We start from the raw sequence: 24022 nt of genomic DNA, 5'->3' as shown, positions 1-24022 counted from the left end.
TTTGTTTATGAAGTTGGTAGAACTGTTTATTCATCATCACTCAATTCTTGTGTAACTAGCTCTAGTCACGTGCAGGTTGTCTTCACAAAATATTCTATAAAATCCTTTTGTGCCACTGAGATGATTTTGTCAAAATCTACTTTCAGTGCATTGAACTGAGAATGCATTTTTCTAAGCTGGTTTCATAGTTCTTATATTTTTGTTTGCTGCTGCTAAAACTGTTTTCCAGAGATTAAGATTTCACTGACAATGCTGCAAAGATTCGAAGCTGCCTTTAACAACTGGAGTACCAGGCTCTGCTATCTGAAGAAAACCCCAAGCAATCCTACAACTTTACTATGCTCTGTGGTTACTTAAAGAAGCATTTAGTTTGGTTAAATGAAAGGACTAGTCAGAATATAAGCTTTTGAGGGTACACAATGCCATTATTTATTGTCAGGGAACACTATTTATTATTTATTGTCAGGGAACACTATTTCCTTTAAAAAGCCTTGAAAACTGCCATTTAATTAGGTGGAAGCCTCTCTCTGATTCTCACATTGAAGAATATATTCCATAAAGTAACAAGTGTGTTCCATTTTGCTTATTAAACTAATGTCTGTTCATCTCTGTTTTCCTTCCAGCCACTCAGCAGTCCACTCAATCAATCTGCTGCTGTTGCCTAGTTATCAGGAGTTCAATTTTGCTACCATTGAGGGAACATTAGATTCCCCATTGATTTCAGCAATGGAGGATTAGTTCCAGGCAGTAGACAGATAAACTGAAACAGAAGTTCTTACAGATTTTCTACTAAAAAGATGTTGCCTTCGTTAGGGCATTTAGAACTGCTTCTGTTTGGCAGGCTGGGTCCTTGGTTTAGTAGGTAAAATATCTGATGCAATGTTGTATTAAACCATGTTTTCCTTCTAAGAAACTTCTAACAGAAGTGTTAACTGCTTTAAAGATACTGCTTGTAAGCATGTAGAAGTGTGGTGCATCTTCTCTAGCTTGACTCGAATAAAACAATTACTATTTATCTACTGTTGGGCAGAGCTTAGGAAGGCCCACAGCTGGCAGTGGCATGATCATAGTTCTTGGCAGCATGACAAGGATTTCTGACATGAGGAGCAAAGCCCACTGGGACCCAACCACTGACTTCAAAGGTAAGATTCCTGCCAGCTTTGGCTAACTTCAGTCTTGCCCCTTTTGGTTGTCACTGCATTCTGATTTTATCAGCACTTCCCTATCACACGCCTCAGCTCAAAGGAGAGGCATTGAAGCTTGCACTGACCCAACCTGGCATGTCCCCATATCTCAGCACAGTGCTGTACAGGTTACCCCAGACCCTCAAACAGTGCAAGCAGAATGCTGAAGTACTAATTAATCACCCTTTCTCGTAAGCAAGGCTAATTGCTAATTGATGTCTTGCTGATGCAACTGTTCTTTGTCTGCTGTTCAGTAATTTCAACATTCTGCACAGTAGCAGGCAGCTACAGACACATTTCACATCCATCATCCTTTATAGAACATAGCACTGAAAGGCAAATATGCTTTTCTCTACAGGTGAGAAATGTTAGTCTGAGAAATAACTAAAAATCTCAGATTCATACCTCTCTGATAGCTGTACAAAACTCACTCTGCAGCACCTTCTTTAGAGACTGTAGCTTGTGCACTGGTACTTCTCCAGATTCCTGCAGTTTCTCCAATAACTCAATTGCTCTTGCAACATCTGAGTGGGGAAAACAAAAGGGATACAGATCAGTATAAACAGTGATTATTAAATCACTAAAAAGGGCACACTGTCATTTTAAATTTAAAATCAGCTTTACCAACACATACTATATTAAATATACTATATTAGTCTTGTGTAATACCAGACTTTGCTAGGCAACAACGCTGCTGTTGAGAGATCCAAATCCCGAAGTACAGACAAACCACGCACGTACGTGTACAACAGAGAGAGAGATTCAGTCTTAGTAGGAAACACTCTTTGGAAAAAAGGTACAAGTTCAAAGTGGCTAGTCTGTATTAGAACTAAAATATTTCTTACTTTCTGCACAAGAGAAAATGGCACAGGAAAAACAGGGTTTACTTTCAGAAAATCTGAAAAAATGAAGCTGTGTCTTTATGTAAACAACCTCAGGATGACAATGCCCAAGAAAAATATTTGATCTTTTCTTCTTCTAAATCTAAATATCAACTAATAAAGTTTTCCAGAGGCAGGTAAAATCTGCTCTGGAAGAATGGGGTCTACTAGAGCAGAGTAAATGCAGGGTTCTTGTCTAGGTCTCCAAAGACCTGATCTACTACATAAAACCCGTATGACCCATAGAAATACATGGTGGCCTGACTTCTCCTTAAGCACCTGTGTATCGTCAAGGAAAGATCAAAGTGTCTCTGAAGAGCAGTCCAGAGGGCTTAAGCCATATTGAATGGCGAGTGGGATTCTGGTTCAGCTGAACAGTAGTGGTACTTTCACTCAAATTTTTTTCTTAACACTAGTTCCTAATTTACACAGCTATTACTAAAATACACCAAAAAAAGCCCAACCCAACCCATAAGATGCCCAACAACCCCTTATGGCTGGTGACACAGAGGAACAAGAAATAGTGGCTGGTCTTTTGGAGGCTAGCCTAGTCAAGCAAGGGACACACTGACTTACATTAGGAGTGAACTCAGCAAAACATCCTGGTCAGTCTCCAGGATGGCAGAGCTTAAATGGAGAGGATTTTTCTCCTCTGCCATTTAATGCTGCCTGGCAGCTTTTCCTTTAAGTTTGCTGATAGAGCTGAACCTGGCAATGCTGCCATCTTGACTATGTGGCCATTCTCACATATTCTTGTGTCTTTTGCATAACCACCAGAGCCACTACTGTTCAGTTACACCACTCTGCTAAACATAGGTCTGTATCCCAGTGAAGAAATGAATGCATAGTATTAAATGATAAAACAGTATTTGAGGCATTTTAATTCGGTGTTTTAAGCGCAGAAAAAAAAAATAGTCTCCCTTCAACTACACAACTCCAGAAATTACTGCAATGTCTAGAAGTAACCTTATATAACTCTCCTTTCTGATGACAAAGATCGTACTGTTTGTGACTGGGAGATTATGGTAATTGAAACAGTTCTCACAATCCTTGGCTTGTAACTGAGCTATACTGACCAAGCTGTCTGATACAACAAAGACATGAGAAATCTTCTGGAAAGAGAAAAGACATGACAGGAAAAACTGTAATCATGTATTTGCGTTTATAACAAAAACATACTTTCCACTGCATCAGTGTTAGGAAAAGAGAAGATGACATCTCAAAAAATTTATAATTTAATTAAAAGAGGCAGGCAACTAGTCATCATGGTAGGTTCTGCCTTAGTAGATTAACAAACACCCAAACAATTCTCAAGCTTTTTTAGAGGCATCTGCCAAAAGACAGATAATGAGAGGAAGCACAGAGAAAACATAGTGTTTATTTCAGGAGGATGAAAGAACTGGGCTGTAGCTTGTATGGCAGAGCAGTCCTGGAGCTCATAAACTTTCCGATTAAACTAACCTGGCCCTGCATTCAACAATGGCACCTGAACTTTTGCTCCAAGCAGTGCTTCAGCTGCTACTGGGCACCCAGTCCATGTTACCAGATCACAGCTGTATCAAGAAAGATCCCTCTAAAATACTTACTGAAGTCATGATCAGAAAGCTAAAAGGAGATCTGGGATAATAAGACCATGGAAATCAAGAAAAAATTAGATTCTACAGAGAAGAATATGACTGATGAGAGCTAATACATCAAAGAAGATGTTTTTAAGATTTAAGTAGTGGTAAATACACTTTTAGCAAGAACCATTTCAATAGAGTGCAAAAGAATGACAGAACATTAAGTATCATAGAATCACAGAATCATTTAGGTTGGAAACCTAATATGAAAACCTAACACAATTTTTAATGTTCTCAGTAATAATAATGTTACATTGATTTTTTAACAAAGCTATTGAATGATTTACCTTGGAATTTTTCTTTATCTGCCAGACAAGACTTGTAGCTAGTTAAGTACTGAATTCACATTCTCCAGTTATTATTACTAGTTGGTGCAAACTGATGTATCAGGCAGCACAAAGCAATTGGATGATTTATTCTGAAGAAGCTTCAACAGCCTACTATAATAGATCAGATAAGGCCTCTGTAATTCATGTTATGCACGATAGCTATTGACGTAATCTAAATCAGACTGGGGTCCTATCCTGTCCAGTTCAGGTAAGTTTTGAACTGTCTTTGCCTCTCACCAGCTATAGCTGTAAAAGTTAGTGCCACAGATGGCAGATTGGTTACTATTTTGCAGTAGTTTTGAAGTGTCATCACCACACCTGAAAATTCTGGGAAACAGCCCATATTTCTATAGTCCTGAACTAAACTACATTAAATGAGAAATTTGTACTGATTGGAAGGAAACATAAAAAGCTTTAGGTACATTAATCAATCTAAAAGAGTTAAGTACAGGTCTAAACATTTCCCTAGGGCAGAGGTCAGAGTCCAGATGATAATTAATCACTTGTAAAGTGATGAGTGTTACAATACAAATGGTAAGTTCATCTTCTGGTTGAAAAGTCTAGCATGGGTGTTTAGTATGTAGCCTCACAGGCAAAACTGGGCATTAAGTTGTCATTTGCCAATACTAGATTACTTAACTTTCTGACTCAGAAGTGATTGGAGGTAAACAAAAGCAGAATATCCCAAAAGCATTCTGATTTTTCGCACTTCTAAATTCATCCAGAATGCTAAAATACATGAATGCCAATGCCCAAGTTCTTGCTTTATTATTCACCTATCCTATCCATTAACAATAAACAGTCTTCTTTCTCTTGTCACCACTAGGCCCATAGCTTGCTTAATTTGGCAATGACTTGTGGGATATTGCTCACAGAAGAGAGAACAGTATATAAATTACAGAAAGAAAATGAGGCATATGTTCAGGGACAAAGCTGTTGGTTATCAGCTGATGCTTTGTCAGGAGCAAAATATAACACTTTGCACAAAACAGACAACTTTGAGCAGGCTAAAAATGTGAAAACATGAGTGTATAAAATATGACCTCATGAAAGAGGCTGTATTTCCTTCCATTAATAACTTTGAAGGGGAAACTTTAGGACAGGTGAAAAAGTGAAATTTAGCAGTGTACAAGAACTGAAGTGATGCACAGGCTTCTTCCTGATGGGTCTCTCAAGGTGAGCTCCAGCTAAAACTGCAGAAAGTGCTTGCTCAAAGAAGTGATATGACTAGCAATGAGGAACACTTTAAAGTTACATTAAATAAAGCACATAGCAGGGAATCTGCCCTGTTGAAGTCAATTAGAGAGCAATGTCACATGTTTGACAAATACTGCAAGGACAATTTTCTTGTCTCCAACCCACTTTTGATTATAAATCTAACTAGACTTACTTGTAAATGTTATCACCAAGGATTTCTTCTTAAATACCATTTTCTTACATACTTGTGAAAAGGGCAAATGGATGAAGAGAGTGTGTGTGTATTTACATAGACATATGTTAAAAAAGTTCCTGCAATTATGTTAAAATTAGTTAAGTTCTACATAAATTAAATACCCCTGCTTTTTATCTCTGTATATTTCCTTTGTCCTCTCTTGAAGCAAAGATATTTATTTTTGAAAAAGATTGTTTTGCCTACTCTCAAACATTTTTCAAAATATTAACTCCATTATACTAACACGAAACTCGTGCTAATGTGGTTATCGTCATTTCCCCCATTCACATCCCACAAATTGGTAGGAATTGACTGATGATGTGGGTAGAATTATTCCTTTGTATTTTATGATACATACATTTTAAAAGGAATATGCACTTACTTCCCCCCTTATTATATCCAACTCTCAGCACACTTTTGAATTTTTTTTTCTGATTTTCTCATACATATGCACAATTCCTCTCTCTCCCATTCTGTTTAACATTCATTCCTCTTTTTTCTTCTCATCATCATGCTTGCCTACAGCCTTTCAGGAAATAATACTGTTTCAGTGTGGTGGGTCACGTTATCAGTGGAACACAGAGAAGGCAGGGGGCTGCGGGTGGGTGGAATGTATTTTATCAAGTGCACTCATCAGAAGAAAAGCATGACTCTCAGAAAAAAAATCTTCAAGTGTTCTTTCTGTATTTTCATTTGAATGATGTTCCACTCGCACTGCTTGCAGGACACAAGGAAAAGATTGCTATACGAACCCTTGAAGAAATCACTAGAACATAGAAGTAGCAGGATACCATACTGCAATACAAGTGGAACACTGTATATATCATATATACATATATATACAGCAGAGTGCAGTTGAAAAAAAAGGTCATCTGGCTTAGTTATCACTTTTTTCTGTTATATATTGTTTTCATTTGCTGGCTTTTGTTCAAATAGATAGCAATGAGCACTGCAGACTGATCTGTTTTATTTGCTAATGTTTAAAAAGCAAATGTTTTTTCTAGTACAGCTTTTGCAACTTGAAAGCAAATTATGAATCCAGGCTGGTCTGAACTTGCTGCTCTTTCACATTACCACTAAAATTGAGTAGACCAGGCTCCAGCATTCTCTGAAAGTTGTCCAGGCTGAGGTTCTCTGGTAGATTTTGTGTTACGGTTTACGTTTGTTTCAGCTTAGATAGATTGAAAATTACTAGGAAAAATGTAGCAAATTATTTTAGCATGCTAAATGTGGCCCACCTAATACCTGAGTCACTCTTGAAAAAGAATGTATGTGCATGTTTTATACTGCAAAATGATCTACCAAGATAAGTGTCTATATAACCTTCCTTTTTTGTGCTAGTCCATGAGTGAATTGGTCTGCAGTCTTTAAAATAAATATACTATGATCTGATTTAAGAGACTATCAGGCAGTTAAATAGTAGTTGCAATGCTATGTAATATCAGTTTGGGTCAAAACAGTAATCACAAAGAAACACAGTGTTTCTTTACCCTGGTAAGTACTATAGAATTAAGTTGTTGGGTTGTTCCCAAAGCCAAAATATGGTGACCTCTTGTATTATCAAGAACAGGTTTCTCATCTTCTTGAGTCCTTTCTATGCCTCATTCGTGTTAATTCTGGAGGCTGTCACTGCATTAGTATGCTGGTTACTAGGAAAAGTAAATGTGCTGCATAAACACCAGCCTTTGATACCTCAATGAGGTAAAACATCACTACAAATTGACAGCAAGGATACTCAGTAAGTCTCTAAAATATTCACTAGCTTCGCCATGGCATTACAGAGTAATAATCCTGGAAATTTGCAAGCTCTGTTCCATTGTGCCTGAAGACCTTTAATCAGGCTGAAGGTGAAGAATTTGTATGACATAACAGGTCCCTATAATTGCCACTAGTTTTTCATTCCTCCAATACTTGCATTCAGGTTCAGTTATTCCTTTAAGCTCATGAGAATACACTCCAGAATTCTTAATGTTATTCTGTCAACTTTTTATCGTAATTCCACAGGCCTACACAGGATGCTTTATTATATTTAGCAATCTTCTCAAAACACTATCAAATGACAGCAGGTAATCAATGGTTGGGAAATCAAAATTCAGCAGTGATTAGCAAAGTTCATTCATAATTCATAGCCAGCAGCCCAAGTACATTGTATCAAAGTATTTATGTGACTTCATGGTTAAAGCACCAGCTTTGGAAAAATTCCAGTGTCTATCTCTGGAAAATGTTCTGTATTACTAGAGTTCTGCTGTCAGCCACTGGTTTATACAACATGGCAAGTCCTACTCTTATAATACCAGATTGTCCAAGATGCTTCCATTCACCTATCTGGTGCCTTACTATCAGCGCAGTGCTCTCCTAAATTCAGAGGCCCTTCCATTATCTTAATATATTTATTTAGTCTAATCTGGAGAGTTCAGAAATGTTGAGGGAAAGGGCAGCTTCTTTTCTCATTTAAATTGATATGTTTGTCTTGCCCCAAATTTCATGCTAATCAGTAAGCATAAAGGTGTACTTCACCATGGTAAATCAAACTTGATGTACAGGCAGCACTGAGCTAAGCTGTTAGAAAACAGCATTATTTAACACCTCATAGTATGCATCTGTAAGGTCTACTCAAATTAATTATAGCAGGAATAATACTGCCAGTGCTTTCACACTCTGGTTTAGATGATATGGGTAGCAGTTACAGGTTTAATGGATTGTCACTTTACACTCTTGCAGTTAAACACTACTATGAACACATAAATAAAAAAACAAAGAACAACCGTACAGAGTTCTCATGACTCATCTTGTGGTGCCGCACTTTTGACGTAGACATGGACAGCTCATTGACTCACCCTCAACTGTTGTTACAGTCAACGAGGAAGAACAGACACTTTGAGGCTACAATTCATCTGACCTACTTTACATGAATTGAATCATATTCTGGAGTACCTTGTCCCTTTGTTGATTATAAAGAAAGACTAGATGATTACCTTAGATGTAAACGCCTGCATCCTACATATCAGACACCTACATCAGTATGATGAAACCCACTTCTGTCCAGATATATAGGGAAAGACTCAGGCAAATTTATCTCCATGTCGTCCAGGAGACATCATACCTCAGAAGAGTTATATTTGACAAGAGAAGTGTCATTACAAGGCAGTCCAATGTGGTTTTGATTTAAAGCTTTTTAAAATGCCTTAACTAATTATTTTATGGATTTCTTTTTTCTTCTTAAAAGAAGAAAGATTGTATGAGAAAAAAATCAGGAAATCATGAGCTATAATTCAGTATATGTCTGTCTGTCTCATTTTGCCTGATGTAAGGCAACTGCCCTCAACAACATTAATGGTCTGTCCCCATGAGTTTCTACACACATTCCCCCAACGCCTGGAGCAGGCTCATTTTCTCTGGCTACTCATCAGACCTTGTTTTAGTCTATTTGCTTGAGCCGCACTCAGATTCTGTTTGACTCAGGCTTCTCAGGCACACCACAGGCATCCAAGTTCTCTGCTTCAGTCCATTTCTCAGACACAGAGCCTGTGACCCCACTGTTGCACAACCCAGGGCAGTGTTACACACCACGAGTGTTTCCAGCAGCTTTGGCAGCAACATCTCAACAAGACAGGGTGGTCTGAGATGTTTTGCAAAATAACTTATAGAAAGGACACAGTTTATTTGCAGGGAAAGCAGTGCCATCTGAGATCACAGACAACAAACTGTCTTGAGACCCCTCAATCCAGCATCCTCAACACCGTGAAAGCCCTTCAGTGCTCTCTTCACATACTTAGGTCACTTTGGCTGGTTCGGGCAAACACTGAAATACTGACATTTCAGGCAAACTGCTCCTGAATGCTCTGCATTCATACAACATTCAAAATACTACATTCAAAAGGTTCCCTTAAAAGAAAAAATATGCAGTGTTCTCTGAACCTCACAATGTCTACAATGTCTTAAGTAATCTTGTGCCGCCTCTTACTCCACTACGTTTTACCTAGTGATTTCTGTTCTTATCCTCAGCTAGGGATTTTCGTAGCCTTAACCTAGCATGAAGGCCAACCGTGAGAACTGTATTTGCTTTACTTTGGTCAATCTCCTTAGCATATTCATTACCGTGCATAGATAGAACTAGTTCAATTTTTTCCTTGAAGCTGTCACGTGACTAATGTAAGTCACAGGAGCATCTTTGTCAGCAATTTCAGATTTGATTTGCTTGTGCATGTGTGAGCTTGATCTGTAGAGTACCTAAAACTATTAAGAGTTCAACAGTTACTTAGAGAAGGTGGCATGGTACCGTCACATTTCCAGTCCTGATTTTTAAAGAAATAATAATGAGTCACAGAACAGTAAAGGAAAAATTAATGGATAATTCAGGATCAATTCAATGAGTTTCACTGGCTTAAATCAAGGCCTGAAGAGCAATAACACAAATAGAATTTTCAAAGATGAGCATTTAAAATTAACTTTAAAGCCTAATAATTTTTAAACACTGATATAGTTTTTCTTCTTCCAAATTATTAGTTTCATTGCAATTTCTAAAGGAATCAGGATGAGGTGCATAAATACGAGTTTGAAAATTTTCACCAGAAGATTTTGCCATCTGTGAGAAAGATGAAATTACAGCTATAACAACCCTTTGCATTTGACAGCACCCACTTCTTTGTACAGAAGACATTGAACATAGCATCTCTGTAAAAGCAAGATACCAAATTATCCTTTAAGAGAAAAGATCAAAACATAAAGCAGAAAATGCAAAGAACAGAACAACATTAAAAACTGTGGTATGTTCTAATATGTTACTTAAAACAAAACCTCATGATTTTTTCCCCTGAATTAGCTGCAGAGAAGAGGGAAGGCCAAATTCCTTTTTTCAAAAGGTAAAATTTCTTTCATTTGTATGTAGTTTTGACTTTATAATGTTTAATCATACCTGCTCATTGTGATCCTAACTATGATTTATAGCCACTCACTGATGAATAGAACAGATGAGACATGATTTTGATCCTTTCTTTTTGACTAGGTACAGTTGGCTACAAATATGTTACAAAAAGACAACAGGGTTTTTTTAAAGTTTATTTTGTATTCAAATAAGTATATATTTTTATATAAGGAATATACAGAATATATTAGTTAACACTTGTTTCTTGCAGGCAGCAGTGTATTCTGTAGTTTCTGACTTCGTGTTATTTAAATTCTCAATCTTTCTGAAAGCATTTTTTTAAAAAATAGAGATCACAGGTGTTTAAAGCAGTTATTTACCTACACATGTGAACTGATGTTCTGTCTGACTCCCTGAAACTGTGAAATAACAAAAAAAAAAATTCCTTTGAATGAAAGCTACAACTCACCGAGAAATTCAGTATGGTGAATATACCCGACCTTAATGAATTAAGTTCCTACAAGTTGAACTATGTGAAAGCAAGGAAACTGCCTGCTGCCTTCTGTAGCAATAAGTATCACGTAAAGTGATGCCTTGATAACTTCACCAGCCTCCTCTGTCTTGATCACATCACTTGATCTTGTAGGATCAGTTCTACCTTGGCAGACACTGCTCACAATGCTGGCATGAAGCTCCTTTAAACACTAGGCAAAAGCACTCTTAGACACTGAAGGACTCTGGACCGGCTGGAACTGCAAATGTAAAACACTTTAGAGGTTCTGACCACAGATCAAAAGAAAAAGAAAAGGTTGATACATTAACATAATCTGAGGATTTAGACATAATACTTACTTTTGTGTTTTAAACCTCAAGTATATAGGAAAAAAATTAAAATCAGTGAAGAAATTGAAATTTTGACTAGCAGAAAACAGAAATTATTACTGGGAAAAACCTTGCCTGAACAAAGAAAAACAGAATGAAAAACAACACACTTTTAGCTAAAATTCATTCTCTTGCTCCCCTGCCTAAGCAAAAGCAAGTATTTATACACACTATGTGAGCATCATGAAACAAAACTGTTGGGGTCCCTCCCCCGCCGTGTAGCCCTGGGAGAGGGGCCCTGAGGGCACAGACACGGGATTTCCCTGCCCCTGCTCAGCCTCGTTCCCATTGGTTGGTTTGTGTTCCCTGCGCGGGCAAAGGACCCTTGGTCTGGTGACTGGAACAGTTCCTCGGCAGAGCTCCGGCCATGCGGCTGGAGAAATAAACATCTCTGAAACATCTAGCAAGAATCTGTCTGTCCATATATATTTCCTTTCCACGGGACGCCTGGTTTGCTATATGCATGTTGCAGTATCCCCACTGCAACATAATGGTGGAGAATTGTGAGCAGAACGATCCCCGATCCCTAAGCGACTGATTTGTGTGAATAAACCCTGGAAACTTTGGATTCCTCTTCTTGGTTTTGCTTTGCTATTCCGTATCTAAACTATGGAGGAACGGTGGGAAGACTCTTGGCTCTCAGGGCCGCATATGGACATTTATCTTAAAATGATTCTTGAACAACGATTTGTAAATTTTAGCTTGATTCAAGCTCAAAAAGAACTGAAACACTTCCTGGCATGGTTGTTTAAGAACTTTTTCTATGTTTCTTGGGATTTAATTATTACCAAGGGCTTTTGGAAAACCGTTTGGACACAGTTAATACTGGAGTCAAAATATATGCCGATGGAAGAATATTTTCATGAATATTATTTAGTTACCGAGACTGTTGAGCAATGTCAGCTGTGTCCTGGCGAAGGGAAGCCTGGCGCAGGGACCGTGCGGCCCAGGCCATGTGCACCGAGCACTCTGCGAGCAGCAGCGAGGCAGTTCCCGCGTGCGGGCGGAGCCACGCGAGCCGCAGTGTCGGTGGCGGAGCGAGGCGCGGCGGGAGCGGCGGGACCCGGCGGTGCCCGCCCGGCCCCGCGCAGCGCGTGGTGGAGCGAGCCCCGTGAACGCCCGACCAAGAGGGGCGGCGCGCGGGCGGCGGCTGGCGGCGGTGGAACAGAGCCGCGCCCAGCCGAAACGCGCGCTGGAGCAGGGCGTGGGGGGGTCATTGCTTGGGGGCCCGGCCGAGACGTGGGTACAACGCCTGGCAGCGGCAGCAAAGCTGCGACCAGAGGAGGCGACGCACGGAGAACTGAGCGGCCCGGCCCGGCCCGCGCGGCCCCGAACGCGACCCCGGGAAGAGCGCGCAAGCCCCAGCAGCCCCGAGAATTCCAACACGGGAGCGACCGAAAGAGAGGGCAAAGACGCAGCGAGACAGAAAACAGCAGCCACTCGGAAAAAGGAAAAGATCATAGTACCTAAGGTCTTAGGGATAGTAAAATGGTATAATGTTAAGCAAAATTATGGTTTTATAACAAGGTGTAACAACCAGCAAGACATATTCGTGCATAGAACTGCTATTAAAAAGAATAACCCTGAAAAGTGCATCCCAAGCTTGGGAGATGGAGAGGTGGTGCAGCTCAAAATTATACAAGGTAGAAAAGGGTTACAAGCATCGCAGGTCACTGGGCCTGATGGTGTTCCTGTAAAAGGCAGTATATATGCAAAAAATCGTAGTCATGTTAGACAATATCTCCACTGTAAACCCCCCCTACAGTCTCCCTTTCCTAATCCCACCTTTCCCTTTTACCCTATGTCCTATTACCCCCAGTGTATCCCCAATCCGTTTTTTCACCCATGGTTTCCCTCACAAACCATGCTTTTGCCAGTTGTTTCCCCAAAAATCCCTTTCCAATGCCGAGTGGCGGATGAAAAGAGAGAGGGAAGAAGTTAAACCCTCTCCTGCCTCAGTTTCCCCACAAAGCATGCTCAGAGAGTTCTGTCTCCCTTCTGTCAGCCCTAAGATGTTCCACAGAATCTGATTGGACATTTAAAGACTCAGGAGGGTGGCTTGTTTTGTCTTGAAACTGTTCTTGTTATGTTTATCCAGTTGTTTTCATTCTCCTTTTATTAAAATAAAACGGGTGAGGTGTTGGGGTCCCTCCCCCGCCGTGTAGCCCTGGGAGAGGGGCCCTGAGGGCACAGGCACGGGGTTTCCCTGCCCCTGCTCAGCCTCGTTCCCATTGGTTGGTTTGTGTTCCCTGCGCGGGCAGAAGGACCCTTGGTCCGTGACTGGAACAGTTCCTCGGCAGAGCTCCGGCCATGCGGCTGGAGAAATAAACATCTCTGAAACATCTAGCAAGAATCTGTCTGTCCATATATATTTCCTTTCCACGGGACTCCTGGTTTGATATATGCATGTTGCAGTATCCCCACTGCAACACAAAACTATTGGCCATATGGGCAACCTCATGCCTTTCCCACACTGCTACTTCCAGCATGTGTTTTTAGCCTGCATCATAGAGATTTTTGTTGGCAGGGAAGAAGATAGAAGAGGGGGGAAAAAAAGACCCAACAGGTGTCTCACAAAGGGAGGTAGGGTTAACTTACGGATGCTAATTCTCCTTCACAACAGGCACTGTGTTCGAGCCAAAGCAGTAACTCTCACTTTTTCCCTGCTCGTATGTCATTACTAGAGTCTCCTGCTGCCTCCCCTCAGTCTTATCTCTCTTAGTCTTAAATCTTTTCATGTGATTACCAGAAAGATGAGAAAGATGGCTGTGGGGTACTGGCAAGCGTACATAGTGACAATACAAACTGTCACTTGAAGTCTAGAATCAGAATTTTATCTTCTATTTTTCTACATGGTGTGAGAGTCTAATGAGACAACAGCGAAAATATGTCATTTGTGCAAAACAATGGATGCAACACAATAATTACATGCATGTTTAACACTTTATTTGTAGGTTTAGGTAATGAGAAGAGAGGTAATATTCTGCCTTAAAATTTTACTGCATTTAAAGATCCTGCTTTTTGCAGACTGAACCTCTCTGATACCTGGCTACATCCTCGTCATTTCTCAGGAAAGAAAAACCCTGTTCTTTCAAAGTGTGTAGGTGAAAACCTACAACAGCAAGAAGAAAGCAACAAAAATAAAATCCTTTGTTAATAAAGCCCTGCAAAACAGATAGGCACTACAGATACACTGCTGGCAGATTTCAAGAACTGATCACTGTTAGTTTTCAACTTTGAAACAAATATGATCTTTGAAGAAAGCTGCGACTGTTGAATTGCTGCAGCAAGTTACAAACAAAACCTTGAAACAGAAAACCCATGTGAAACAGAGAGCTCACTGTCACCTTTGCAATTCTGTTGCTTAGTGTCCTACATGTTGAATGATCCCAAGAATTGGAACAGGAGTAGTAGAACTCCTCTCAGGCTGCAGCTTCATTTTCCAAGGTATCTACTTAAGATATGAGAAGCACACACTTTCACATAGTTGTACCAGTAGGATACAGAAGGTGATGTATAGTAACTCCATAGCTATCAGGTTACAAGACTGTCAGGCTACAGAGGAGATCAAACATAAAACCACCTATTTTTCCAGTGACTGCTTCATAGATTTGAAAGCCACCACACCCTCTTCAAGTTTCTCTGGTGTGTCTCTGTGTAACAAAGAACAGCTATATTATCTTTTTGCTCCAGTGCTGATTCAGTAAGTTTCACAAAAACACAGCTGCCAAGTGTATTGAAAAGTGAAGAAGAGATGATGATATATCCATTTCTCAAGGCTAGGACTGCTGCTGATGGCCACAGTTATCCACCTAATCTGTATCAAGTACGTTCTTCCCCAATGCTTAACTGATTGTAGAGGAATTGATTCCTTAAGGTCCAGGAGATTTACTTTGCTAGAAGACATGTTTGAAACAGAAAATTAAAGAAGTTAGTGGATGTGAAGGATTAGTGGTTAAACATGGGCTTTTATTGAAAAGAACCAGTAAAATGTAACTTTGGTTCAGGAGAAATAAATTAAGAACCTATTTTCAGCAAAACTCTTTCTTCTACAATTATCTCTGTTTGAACAGAAACAAAATCAATGCTTTGATGCTCTGTGTATTCATGGATACTTCATTGTTCCATCTTTTAAAAAACAAAGGACAATCACCCTCTGATCTCTTCTTGAGACATGGTATTCTAATCAAGATTTTTTTAATCTCTGTTTTCCAATCAAGATTTTTTAATCTCTTTTTTCTTATAATTATTAGTAAAGTAGCAGTAGGGTAACAACATGTTATGAGAAGCTGTGTGCATTTCCTGGTAGCTTAGCTAAATTGCATTTGAGAAATTTGAGGTTTATTTAACCACTCCATGTTGGATCCTGGTAAAACAAGTTCTCAAATACGTACATACATCTCCCTCTTTATTTAACATATCTAAGATCCAAGCTTGTGGTTTATACACTCAGGAAAACATTATTATATGAAAATGTGCATTTATGAATCAAATCTTCTCATCTGAATAGAGAATTAACAGTTGAATGTTTCTCATTCAGAGGCTGACTCTTCAGCAAATGTCTCAAAAGAAGATTAAGCTGACTGAGATTAACTTTGAAAATGCCTGGATTTATACATACATGTACAGTTCATAGCACATTAGTAAATATTACTTTTAAAAATTTAAAAAATGCATCATATAAAACAAATTAACGGCATGTGATGGAAGGTGGACTCACAAATTTAGAGTTAGGTGCTTCAAAACACTATCTGCCTTAGCTTGGTTTCATCTTAAATCCTTCCTTCTCATTATTTGTGCTTCTAATGAGTAACTGAAATTAATAATTTTACCTAACTCATATTTCAAATGCTATAGCATTACCTACAAGAACAGTTTTTTGTATTCAAATAACACAGGTCAGACAAAAACTTGCACTTATATTTTTTGCACTTGCATGAGGGTCATCTATGTTAAGGAAAAATGGGCATGTACATGTCCTGAAACAGCGAATTCATCAGACAAATTATCCTCTGCAAAAAGCTGATGACTTCACTTGTTATATTTTTCAAAAAACTTTCTTTCTGGTAACATCATCCGAGAAGTCCAACTCAAGCAATAGTATGTAATTAAGAAAACTGTTCCTTTACAATTACATCAAAAGATTAATACGTTTTTCTGAAGTTATAAAAATGTCTCTCAGACATCAGTGTGAAACTGAAATATGTAGGACCTAGCAAAGGGATGTTATTTAGAAAATAAATTCTTCATTTTCAGCATTATCTGTAAACAGGGAGTATACATTTATAACATAGAAAATAGCATCCCTCATGCTTTCTAATCACTAATACTCTTGCAACCTGCTGCAAACGGTGAATCCTTCAACTGTGCAGGCTCTTGTCACAGCCTCTACCCCCAGCTGCAGAAGCAGATGCTCTTAGAGGGGTCAAAAGCAGGACACCGGTGAGTTCAATGTACCATTTTCCTTTATGCAGGATAAACTCAGATAGACTAAAATGATTCATTCACTGCTACCATGTCTAATGAACATTTTCATACGGGGAGAGCAGGAGGAACTCAAGGTCTCTGCATTGCCATCAGTTTCAAGGGTGCCTCAAAAACTTGTCCCGACAGCACATACATCTGCAGATTCTGCCTTCTTATTAGTCACATGCTTCTGAAGGAAACATGAGTGAAAATAAGGTTTTCCCCCTCTACACTTCACAAAGGTGATTTAATGTTAAAAGCTGCCTAGAAGATGCTTCCATCTGTCTGCATACAGGTGCAGCTCTCAATTTCCATGTCACCATGCATCACTCTGGGCTGAAGGACAAGGCCCTACCTACAAGGGGAAGCCCAACTTAAAAGACCTGCTCCTGTGGGTGCCCAGCCACCTCAGGCATATCTCACCTTGCACAGAGCTCCTGTGTGCCCCAGCACCTCTTCAGGGGAGGACTCTACTGCCAGAGACATTTAAGCTGGACATGTCTATTAAATTTTAAACCCATGTATTTTTACACCACTCATGAGTATCAGAGATGACAGGTAGGTGGGTATTTTCTTCCACTCCAGCTCCAGAGTTCCAGGTGGCACAGCTGAGCTTTACATCTAACTAACCAATGCTTCAACTGCACAGATCCTCATAAAGCGTCCCAGTCAACACCCACAAACCACTGCCTCAATCCGCTTACCTTAATCCATCCTTTCAGAAAAATTCATTTTAAAAAAATCAAGTAAATGGTGACATATTGATGTAAAAAAACCCCAAACATTTTAGCCTGTGACTAGAATTGTCACTTTTTTTCTGTCCCTACAAACAATAGACCTTTTTTTTCCTTGGAAGAATGAATTTGGTTATTTATATGTCCTCGGCTGGCACATCAAGAGGAGAAATGTTAGACTTGAAGTGTGTGGCACTTGCAGAAGGATTTTTCAATTTTAGCATGCTAGGCTGAAGAGCAAGAGAAGACATCCCCATGACAGACAGGCAGCCAGGCAGGGAGCAGCACATCACTTAGCAATGCTCCACAGGGCTTCACCCTGTGCAAAAGAGATCTGGCTTTATGCTGCTCCCCTGTCAAGGACTGTATTTCACACTTTATGAATCTGATTTTCTCTTCTTGATGAGTATGTTTTATTTTTTTTCCAAGATAATATACATTATAATAATATATGCACAGTCTAACACCACTTATGTTAGATACAATTTCTGTTGTATACATATATTTAGGCACAGACGGGGAAAAAATCCCCAATTATGAAGGCTATGGATGTGGTGACAAGGAAGATGACAAGAAGAGATGAAAAGAAAGGAAGGAGGAGTACTCTAGCAAGTACCCGCGTATAATAACGGTCAGGCGCCATCTGCTACCCCATCTGACAAAGTTTGTCTAACATCTCTAACAGCTGATGGCAATTCCAAGCCCATTCATATTCTTATTTATTGTCACTTAACACGGTGCTTTATAATAGATTTTCAGGAAGTTTTGGGACACCCACTCCACTGGAAAAATATTTGCTTGAATTCGTAAACAACAATGGAACTCAGCTATGCATTACAGCCAAACAGCAAGAAGTCTTTCCATTTCCAAGGAATCAAGAGAAATTTGGTTGTCAATAGCCAATAGCTATGACCTTGTTATGAAACTTCACAGGGATTGAAGTATCAGCACTGTATACTCAGTCTATTCAAATTTCTTCTTTTATCCTCAGTCACATTAAGAAGTGAAACCATCAGTGACATGAATAGTAACTATATAGGGAAAAACATAGTAGGACATGGATTATTTAAAGGGAGTTGAAAGTCCCCCTTCATATGAAAAAATATTCCTTTGTTCTTGATCAGGAGGTGGTCTTTGTATAGGCTAATTGCATATCTTCAAAAAAAACCACAGCTTCTGAAAAGTGCCCTTTTAAAGCTGCCATTTTCATGATCCTATGCAGAGGAATTGGAACTGAGATTTTGCAGCAGTCTGAGAAAATACATGGTCAGTTTTCTTTCAAAGATGATTTTCATCTTGTAAGGACAAATACAAGCAAAATTTGAAGTGAGATAAGGTTTATGAAAAATATTTCAGACATTTAGTCAAATAAAACAGTTCAGATAGAGAGGAACATCTATAATGCATAGCTAGAAAGATGCCTCCTTCAATTTGCAGGCCTCCATGTGACCACTCCTTAAAAGTGTGCCAAGGGAAGCACAGAAATCTATTCCCTTCTAACATATTTCCAGGATGGTAATGGTACTTGTAGAAAATGATTTCATCAGACTGTGCTAAAACAGCCTAAGTGATCCCAACCATAACAAGCTTCCTTTAATTTCTCATTGCTTAGAACGTGTACCTGCAGTATACAGGAACTCACAGGAGGTCTTCATATAACCATGAGGAGGCTAAACTGGCTGGGGGAGATGACACTGCACTTGGAGAAAAGCAGAACTTTGCTGCTGGATCTGTACGCAGCATTTGAGACAGTGTCAGGCTGGTGAGGTGCCGACAGTCACAGGACAGCAGAAGAACCGAGGATTAGAGGAGGAAATTGGGTTGCTGAACAGTGAAAATGGAAAAAGATTAAGGGCAACGCACAGAGCAATGGAGTTAACTGCACCAGGGCTTTGAGAAGAGCAAGGCAACAGAAGGCAGTAAGCAAGGGAGACCTGGGGCTCTGGATAATAAAGGGGAAGGCAGCTACTGTTGGTCACGGGGTAGGGTGAAGCAATGGCTTTGTGGAAGACAAAGGACATTGAGAGGAGAGGCAAAGGCAGTAAGATGTGAGCTGAGAGGTATGCCAGTACAAATAAACACTGTTGGAAAATGCCAACTAACTGTAACCAGAGCTGTCCGTAACCAGTGCCAACAAAGTTCTTATTGAAGACACACCTGTGGAAGAAGTGAAAAGTAACTGTATAGGTGTTTTTAAACGTTCCTCTTTTGGACTGAAGTGACCACTTTGGGTTTTTTAATGGAGTTAAATTAAAATGGAAATGTACTTAAAAATCCATAACCTGGAATATAAAATAAAAAGAAAAAAAATCCCAACCTTGCTTGTCATTTTATTAAAGACATTACCGTAACTTGGTCTCAACCTGAAACAAGGTATAGCTCTCTATACCTTGAAGGTTTAAGCTTTGAATCTGCCTAGTTAGCTCTGATGCACACTGGAGATTACTGATGGGGTGCTATCTATTCAGGGTGTAAGACATTTGCAATAAAGGTAGGAAGGGAGCACTTTTTCAGAGAGAAAACTCTGATTCTGTTGGAATACACCCAGCCGGCAGGCACTTTCCTCTCCCGAAGCTCCCAAATGCTGGGAGCTCCCAAACCTTCTCCTAAGTGGTACCACTCCTCGCTACAGTGCCTTAGGTTTCCTTCCCGAAGCAGTTGCTGATTTCTTCCCCCCCTCCCAACAGAGCACCATGCAAAGGTCAGGCAAAAGCCTTTGAGATTAGATTGTAAGTGATTAAAATTTCCATTATTTTGTGAACTTGTTCTACATATTAAAGAGCCCTAATGGAACTTGCACACATTTGTGCAGGTAGAAAGGCATATGATGATAGGAATTAAGGAAATTAATTCCTGTGCTTTGGACTGAAGTAATCTTCCAGAATATAATTGGCTTTCAATCATTCACACACACCATGCCCTTCACCTTTAAATGGTAATTCATGTTACCATACAGGTTTTGAATGCCATTTACATCAGGCTTTAAGAAAGCCTCCATCTATGTACTAGCATACAGTCAATATGTTTTGTCCAGGAGGAAATCACGTCAGAGCGTAATTCAGATTTCTAATGTATATACCCATATGATGTTTTACCATGTCAGTGACCCATAAAAAGGAGGAATGCAGAACACTTCCTGGACAGAGATCAAGCAGCAATTCCCCCAGAAACACAAGAGGCTAAGAATACCACCTCTCCTGAAACGCTGCCTATTTTCTTGTTCTGCTGAGCTGCCTGTGGGACATGGTGAAAAGGATATGAGGGTACAAGACTTTTCAGGGCTATGCCTAGATCACAGCAGAGAAGTGCAAGGCATAGTGACAGTAAACATAGCTCATCTGCTTTAACAAAAGCATCAGGAATCTAGAAAATCTCACTATGTAGAACTTTCCCATGGCTGTGAAAGAAAGACTACAGAGGAAATATCTGGGCGCACTGGGCTTGGTCTAGCTGCTTCTGGAGTTGCTTCAGCCCATCCTCTACAGTTGACGCAGCAGCATGTTACAAGTGATGAAGTGTATCCCTCTGACAAAATGGCCTTCTGCACGCCAGGTGCGCTATTTAAATCTATTTCCTCTTGTCTGTATTTTTGTTTTGCACATCACATCCTCTCATTCTGTGATGTTTTATCTCACTCACATTAATATCAGCCCTGGCTGACAACTGGGAGACCGTAACACTGGCATGCCTGCCAAATGGTTAGGCATATCTTGGACACAGACAACAGATGCTTATATTTAAATTAGGACTAATTTGCATTTTTCTGTATTGTGGAATTTTTAAAACATAGTTTTACAAAAAGGGATGTATAATTCTGAAATAATAATATTTCCTTTGAAAAGTCAGGTTTGCTAATGGATTGCCATCTGTTCAGCCCTTTGCCAGAAAATAGATTTGTCCTGCTTACTGCAAACAGTATTAGGGTGAAACTGTAGATTACACAGTGGATTTCTGAGCAGTTTAATTCAAAGTGCAGGCTAACACTTTGATATTTCAGTAAAAATAACTTAAGATTCTTCCTTTCTACTAATGCTAGAATCTAAGCCCAGAAAACTGTATTTGGAGTACTTTGTGGGCTGTTTTGCTCTTGGTTGGGTTCTAGAAAAGGTGCCTACCTCTCCTTCATAATTTTGAAACTGAGTTTGTGTTTCTTTTGCATAGGATTTACAGAAAAAACTAAAACCTCTATCTTACCTCAAAAACCCATCTTAATCCTCTGGAAAAAAGCCCCAAACATTTAAAACACCAAAGCACTGGCCTCAACTATGCTTTCAAGACTACAAGATTTACAGGGACTGGGAGCCTCTTGAAGCCTCTGGATGCAAGTGAGGAAGAAGGACACCTCGGCAATTCAGGATGCCGTACTGGGAGCTGATGGACCTCTCTACCCGATGGAGGGGTAGGAGCAAAGTTACTCTCCCTTGTAACCCACAGAAATCTAATGAGGCTTCAGCTGAACCTTGTTATGGGAACAACTGCATTGCAAGGGAGAGAGGTTCAATTTTTACAGTCTGGAGGCAAAAGTTGAATGGTAACGTAACTTCAAGATTTCAGCACCCCCTTACACTACCTGTACAAGGTTACTGACGTTAGCCTCAAGGCTACCCAAACATCAACGCTCTCCCTACCAGGACCGAGTAGCTGTCTACAGGAATACGCAGAACCGTTCTTTTGCATGCGAACGGACAAGTTGCAGTCACGGACCCCTGATGCCTGCTCCGCACACCCCCGTGCAAGCCCCCAAAAAGCCGAATTTTGCCGGCAAACGACGCTCTCGTCGAGAGGTTCGGGCTCCCGACTCGGTGCCGGAAAGGCGCTGCCCCGCCACTGAGCATCCCCCGCCGAGCCACCTGCGGGGCTGCCGATGGGCGGCCTCGGCGCCGAGCCGCGGCGGGGGGCGCCCACGGGGGAGCCGCGCAGGGCGGGGACGGCGGAGCGGCACCGCGGAGCGCCTCCGGACAGGAGCGCTGACCGCGGAGCCGCGTCCTGCGCCTGCGGCACCGCCGCGCCGCCGGGATACCCGCCCCATCCCGGCCCCTGCCCGCACAAAGTTTCTCCTCCATTTCAGACCTTCTCCCGCTGCCCACCTGAGCCTCGCGGGGAGACGCGTCCCCGCTGCCCGCCGCCACAGCCGGCCCCGGGCACTGCGGGGCTGGAGCGCTGCCGCGGCAGCGCCCGCCGCGCTGGAGCTGCGGGGGCAGACCCGGCGCTTGCCGCGGTGGCCCCCGGGCAGGGCGGCCCGGGAGGCGCGGCCCGGGAGCGGCGGCAGCGGCGCTTACCTCTGTCCAGCGTGAGCGGCTGGACCGCTGTCAGTGTCGCCATGTCTGCGGCGGGGCTGGAGCCCGAGTGACGCGCGGCTCCGGCACCGGCGTGGAGTGCGGGGAAGGGCGGGGAGGAGGCTGGCAAGGAGAGGGGGCGGAGGAGGAGGGTGGCTCCGTGGGAGGAGGAGGCGAGCGGGGCGGAGAAGGTGCCCAGGGTTTGGCGGCTCATCGCACACGGGCCGCCGCGATGCTGCGGCCGCAGAGCGGCCCGGCGCGGCCCGGCGCGGGCTGCCGGCATCGCTGCGCCGCCGGAGCTGGGCCTGGCAAGCGGCCCCCGCCTCACCGCGCTCGCCTCGGGGCAGAGACTGGGGACTGCACAGATCGCAGCAGCCCGGGCCGTGCGCGGGGGCGGGGGGCGGTTCGCTGCCAGTCCCACCGCCCCGGGGATGCCGCAGCTGCCGGCGGAGGAAGAGAGAGGGGCGAGGGCGGGAGCTCCGCAGCGCCGCGGGGCGGGGAGGACCGGCAGGGGCCGGATCCGGCGGCCCGGCCTCGCCTGGGCCGGGGGCGGTGGGCCGGGCCGGGCCTGGGCAGCGGTGGGCCTGGGTGAGGCCCTGCTCCGAGGGCTGCCGGCGGGGAAGGAAAATCCGCGCGCGGAGCCGGGAGAGGCGGTTCCTGGCACTGTGCAGAGTCTCGGATTAAGGGACATACCATGTAGCCACGCTTTTTGGATGGACCAAAGCGTCGGCCTCATCAGTCCAGCCATCACCTTATTTCTAAGTGCTATGTGCGGCAGGCCATTCTTAAGAAACCCAGCACACACACCAGCTCTCCACCGCGAGGGGTTGGTCACAGACACGTGGCGGCCACCTCTTGTAGGTCAGCTGCAGCTTGTGTGAACATGGAGGCTTCTGTTAAAGACCATCCACGAACGTGGAATTTCACACTGCAGTTCTATGAGGTTTGTCGGCAGCCTTCTGGTTTTTCTACCGTTGTCGTCCACACGAAGAGAAAGGAACGTGGTCAGCTGCCATCCAAGAAAGGTGTGGCAGTGTGGCAGAGTCCCACTGAGTTTCTGCTGCCTTCTCTTCGGTGGACAGTGGTGTAGAGAAATAAATGATTGAGTGAAGAATGGTGTTCTTTTTAACTATTTCCCTGTGTAGCACCTGTGCTCTTGCGTTTGCTTAAGGAGTGCTGGGATAAAGAGGAAGGTAGCATTCTTCTCACCCATTATTTTTTCACATACCACAGAGGAGTTGAAAGTACAGCAGTTCAAGGTTGCATATGAATAAAAGTTTTCAGCTGCAAGAGTACTTAAGCACTAGTATAGATAATTAGGGAAGCTGTGGAAAAATTGCCATCAAAAGTTT

At 41.9% G+C, this 24022-nt stretch overlaps 1 protein-coding gene across 3 annotated transcripts in view; it reads right to left on the bottom strand.

Moving 5' to 3' along the window:
- LIN7A (lin-7 homolog A, crumbs cell polarity complex component) overlaps window positions 1–23295 on the bottom strand; it is a 50427-nt gene extending 27132 nt beyond the window's left edge. The window contains exons 1-2 of one of the 3 annotated variants that reach the window (XM_042017670.1): window positions 22674–23295; window positions 1590–1708 (exon numbers count right to left, since the gene is read on the bottom strand). In XM_042017670.1, coding sequence (XP_041873604.1) covers window positions 1590–1708; window positions 22674–22953 — 399 coding nt within the window. In that variant the 5' untranslated portion in view covers window positions 22954–23295. The remainder of the gene's footprint in view (window positions 1–1589; window positions 1709–22673) is intronic. The other 2 variants (XM_042017671.1, XM_042017669.1) reach the window with 2 other exon arrangements.
- Window positions 23296–24022: the final 727 nt, after the last annotated feature.

The sequence above is a fragment of the Corvus kubaryi genome, unplaced genomic scaffold, assembly GCF_017639235.1.
Source record: "Corvus kubaryi isolate FWS band 111438036 unplaced genomic scaffold, C.kubaryi_AGA036_p1.0 137, whole genome shotgun sequence".
In the NCBI taxonomy this organism is placed as follows: domain Eukaryota; kingdom Metazoa; phylum Chordata; class Aves; order Passeriformes; family Corvidae; genus Corvus; species Corvus kubaryi.
Note: the sequence above shows the minus strand (reverse complement) of the source record. Positions and strands in the feature narration are given on the sequence as shown.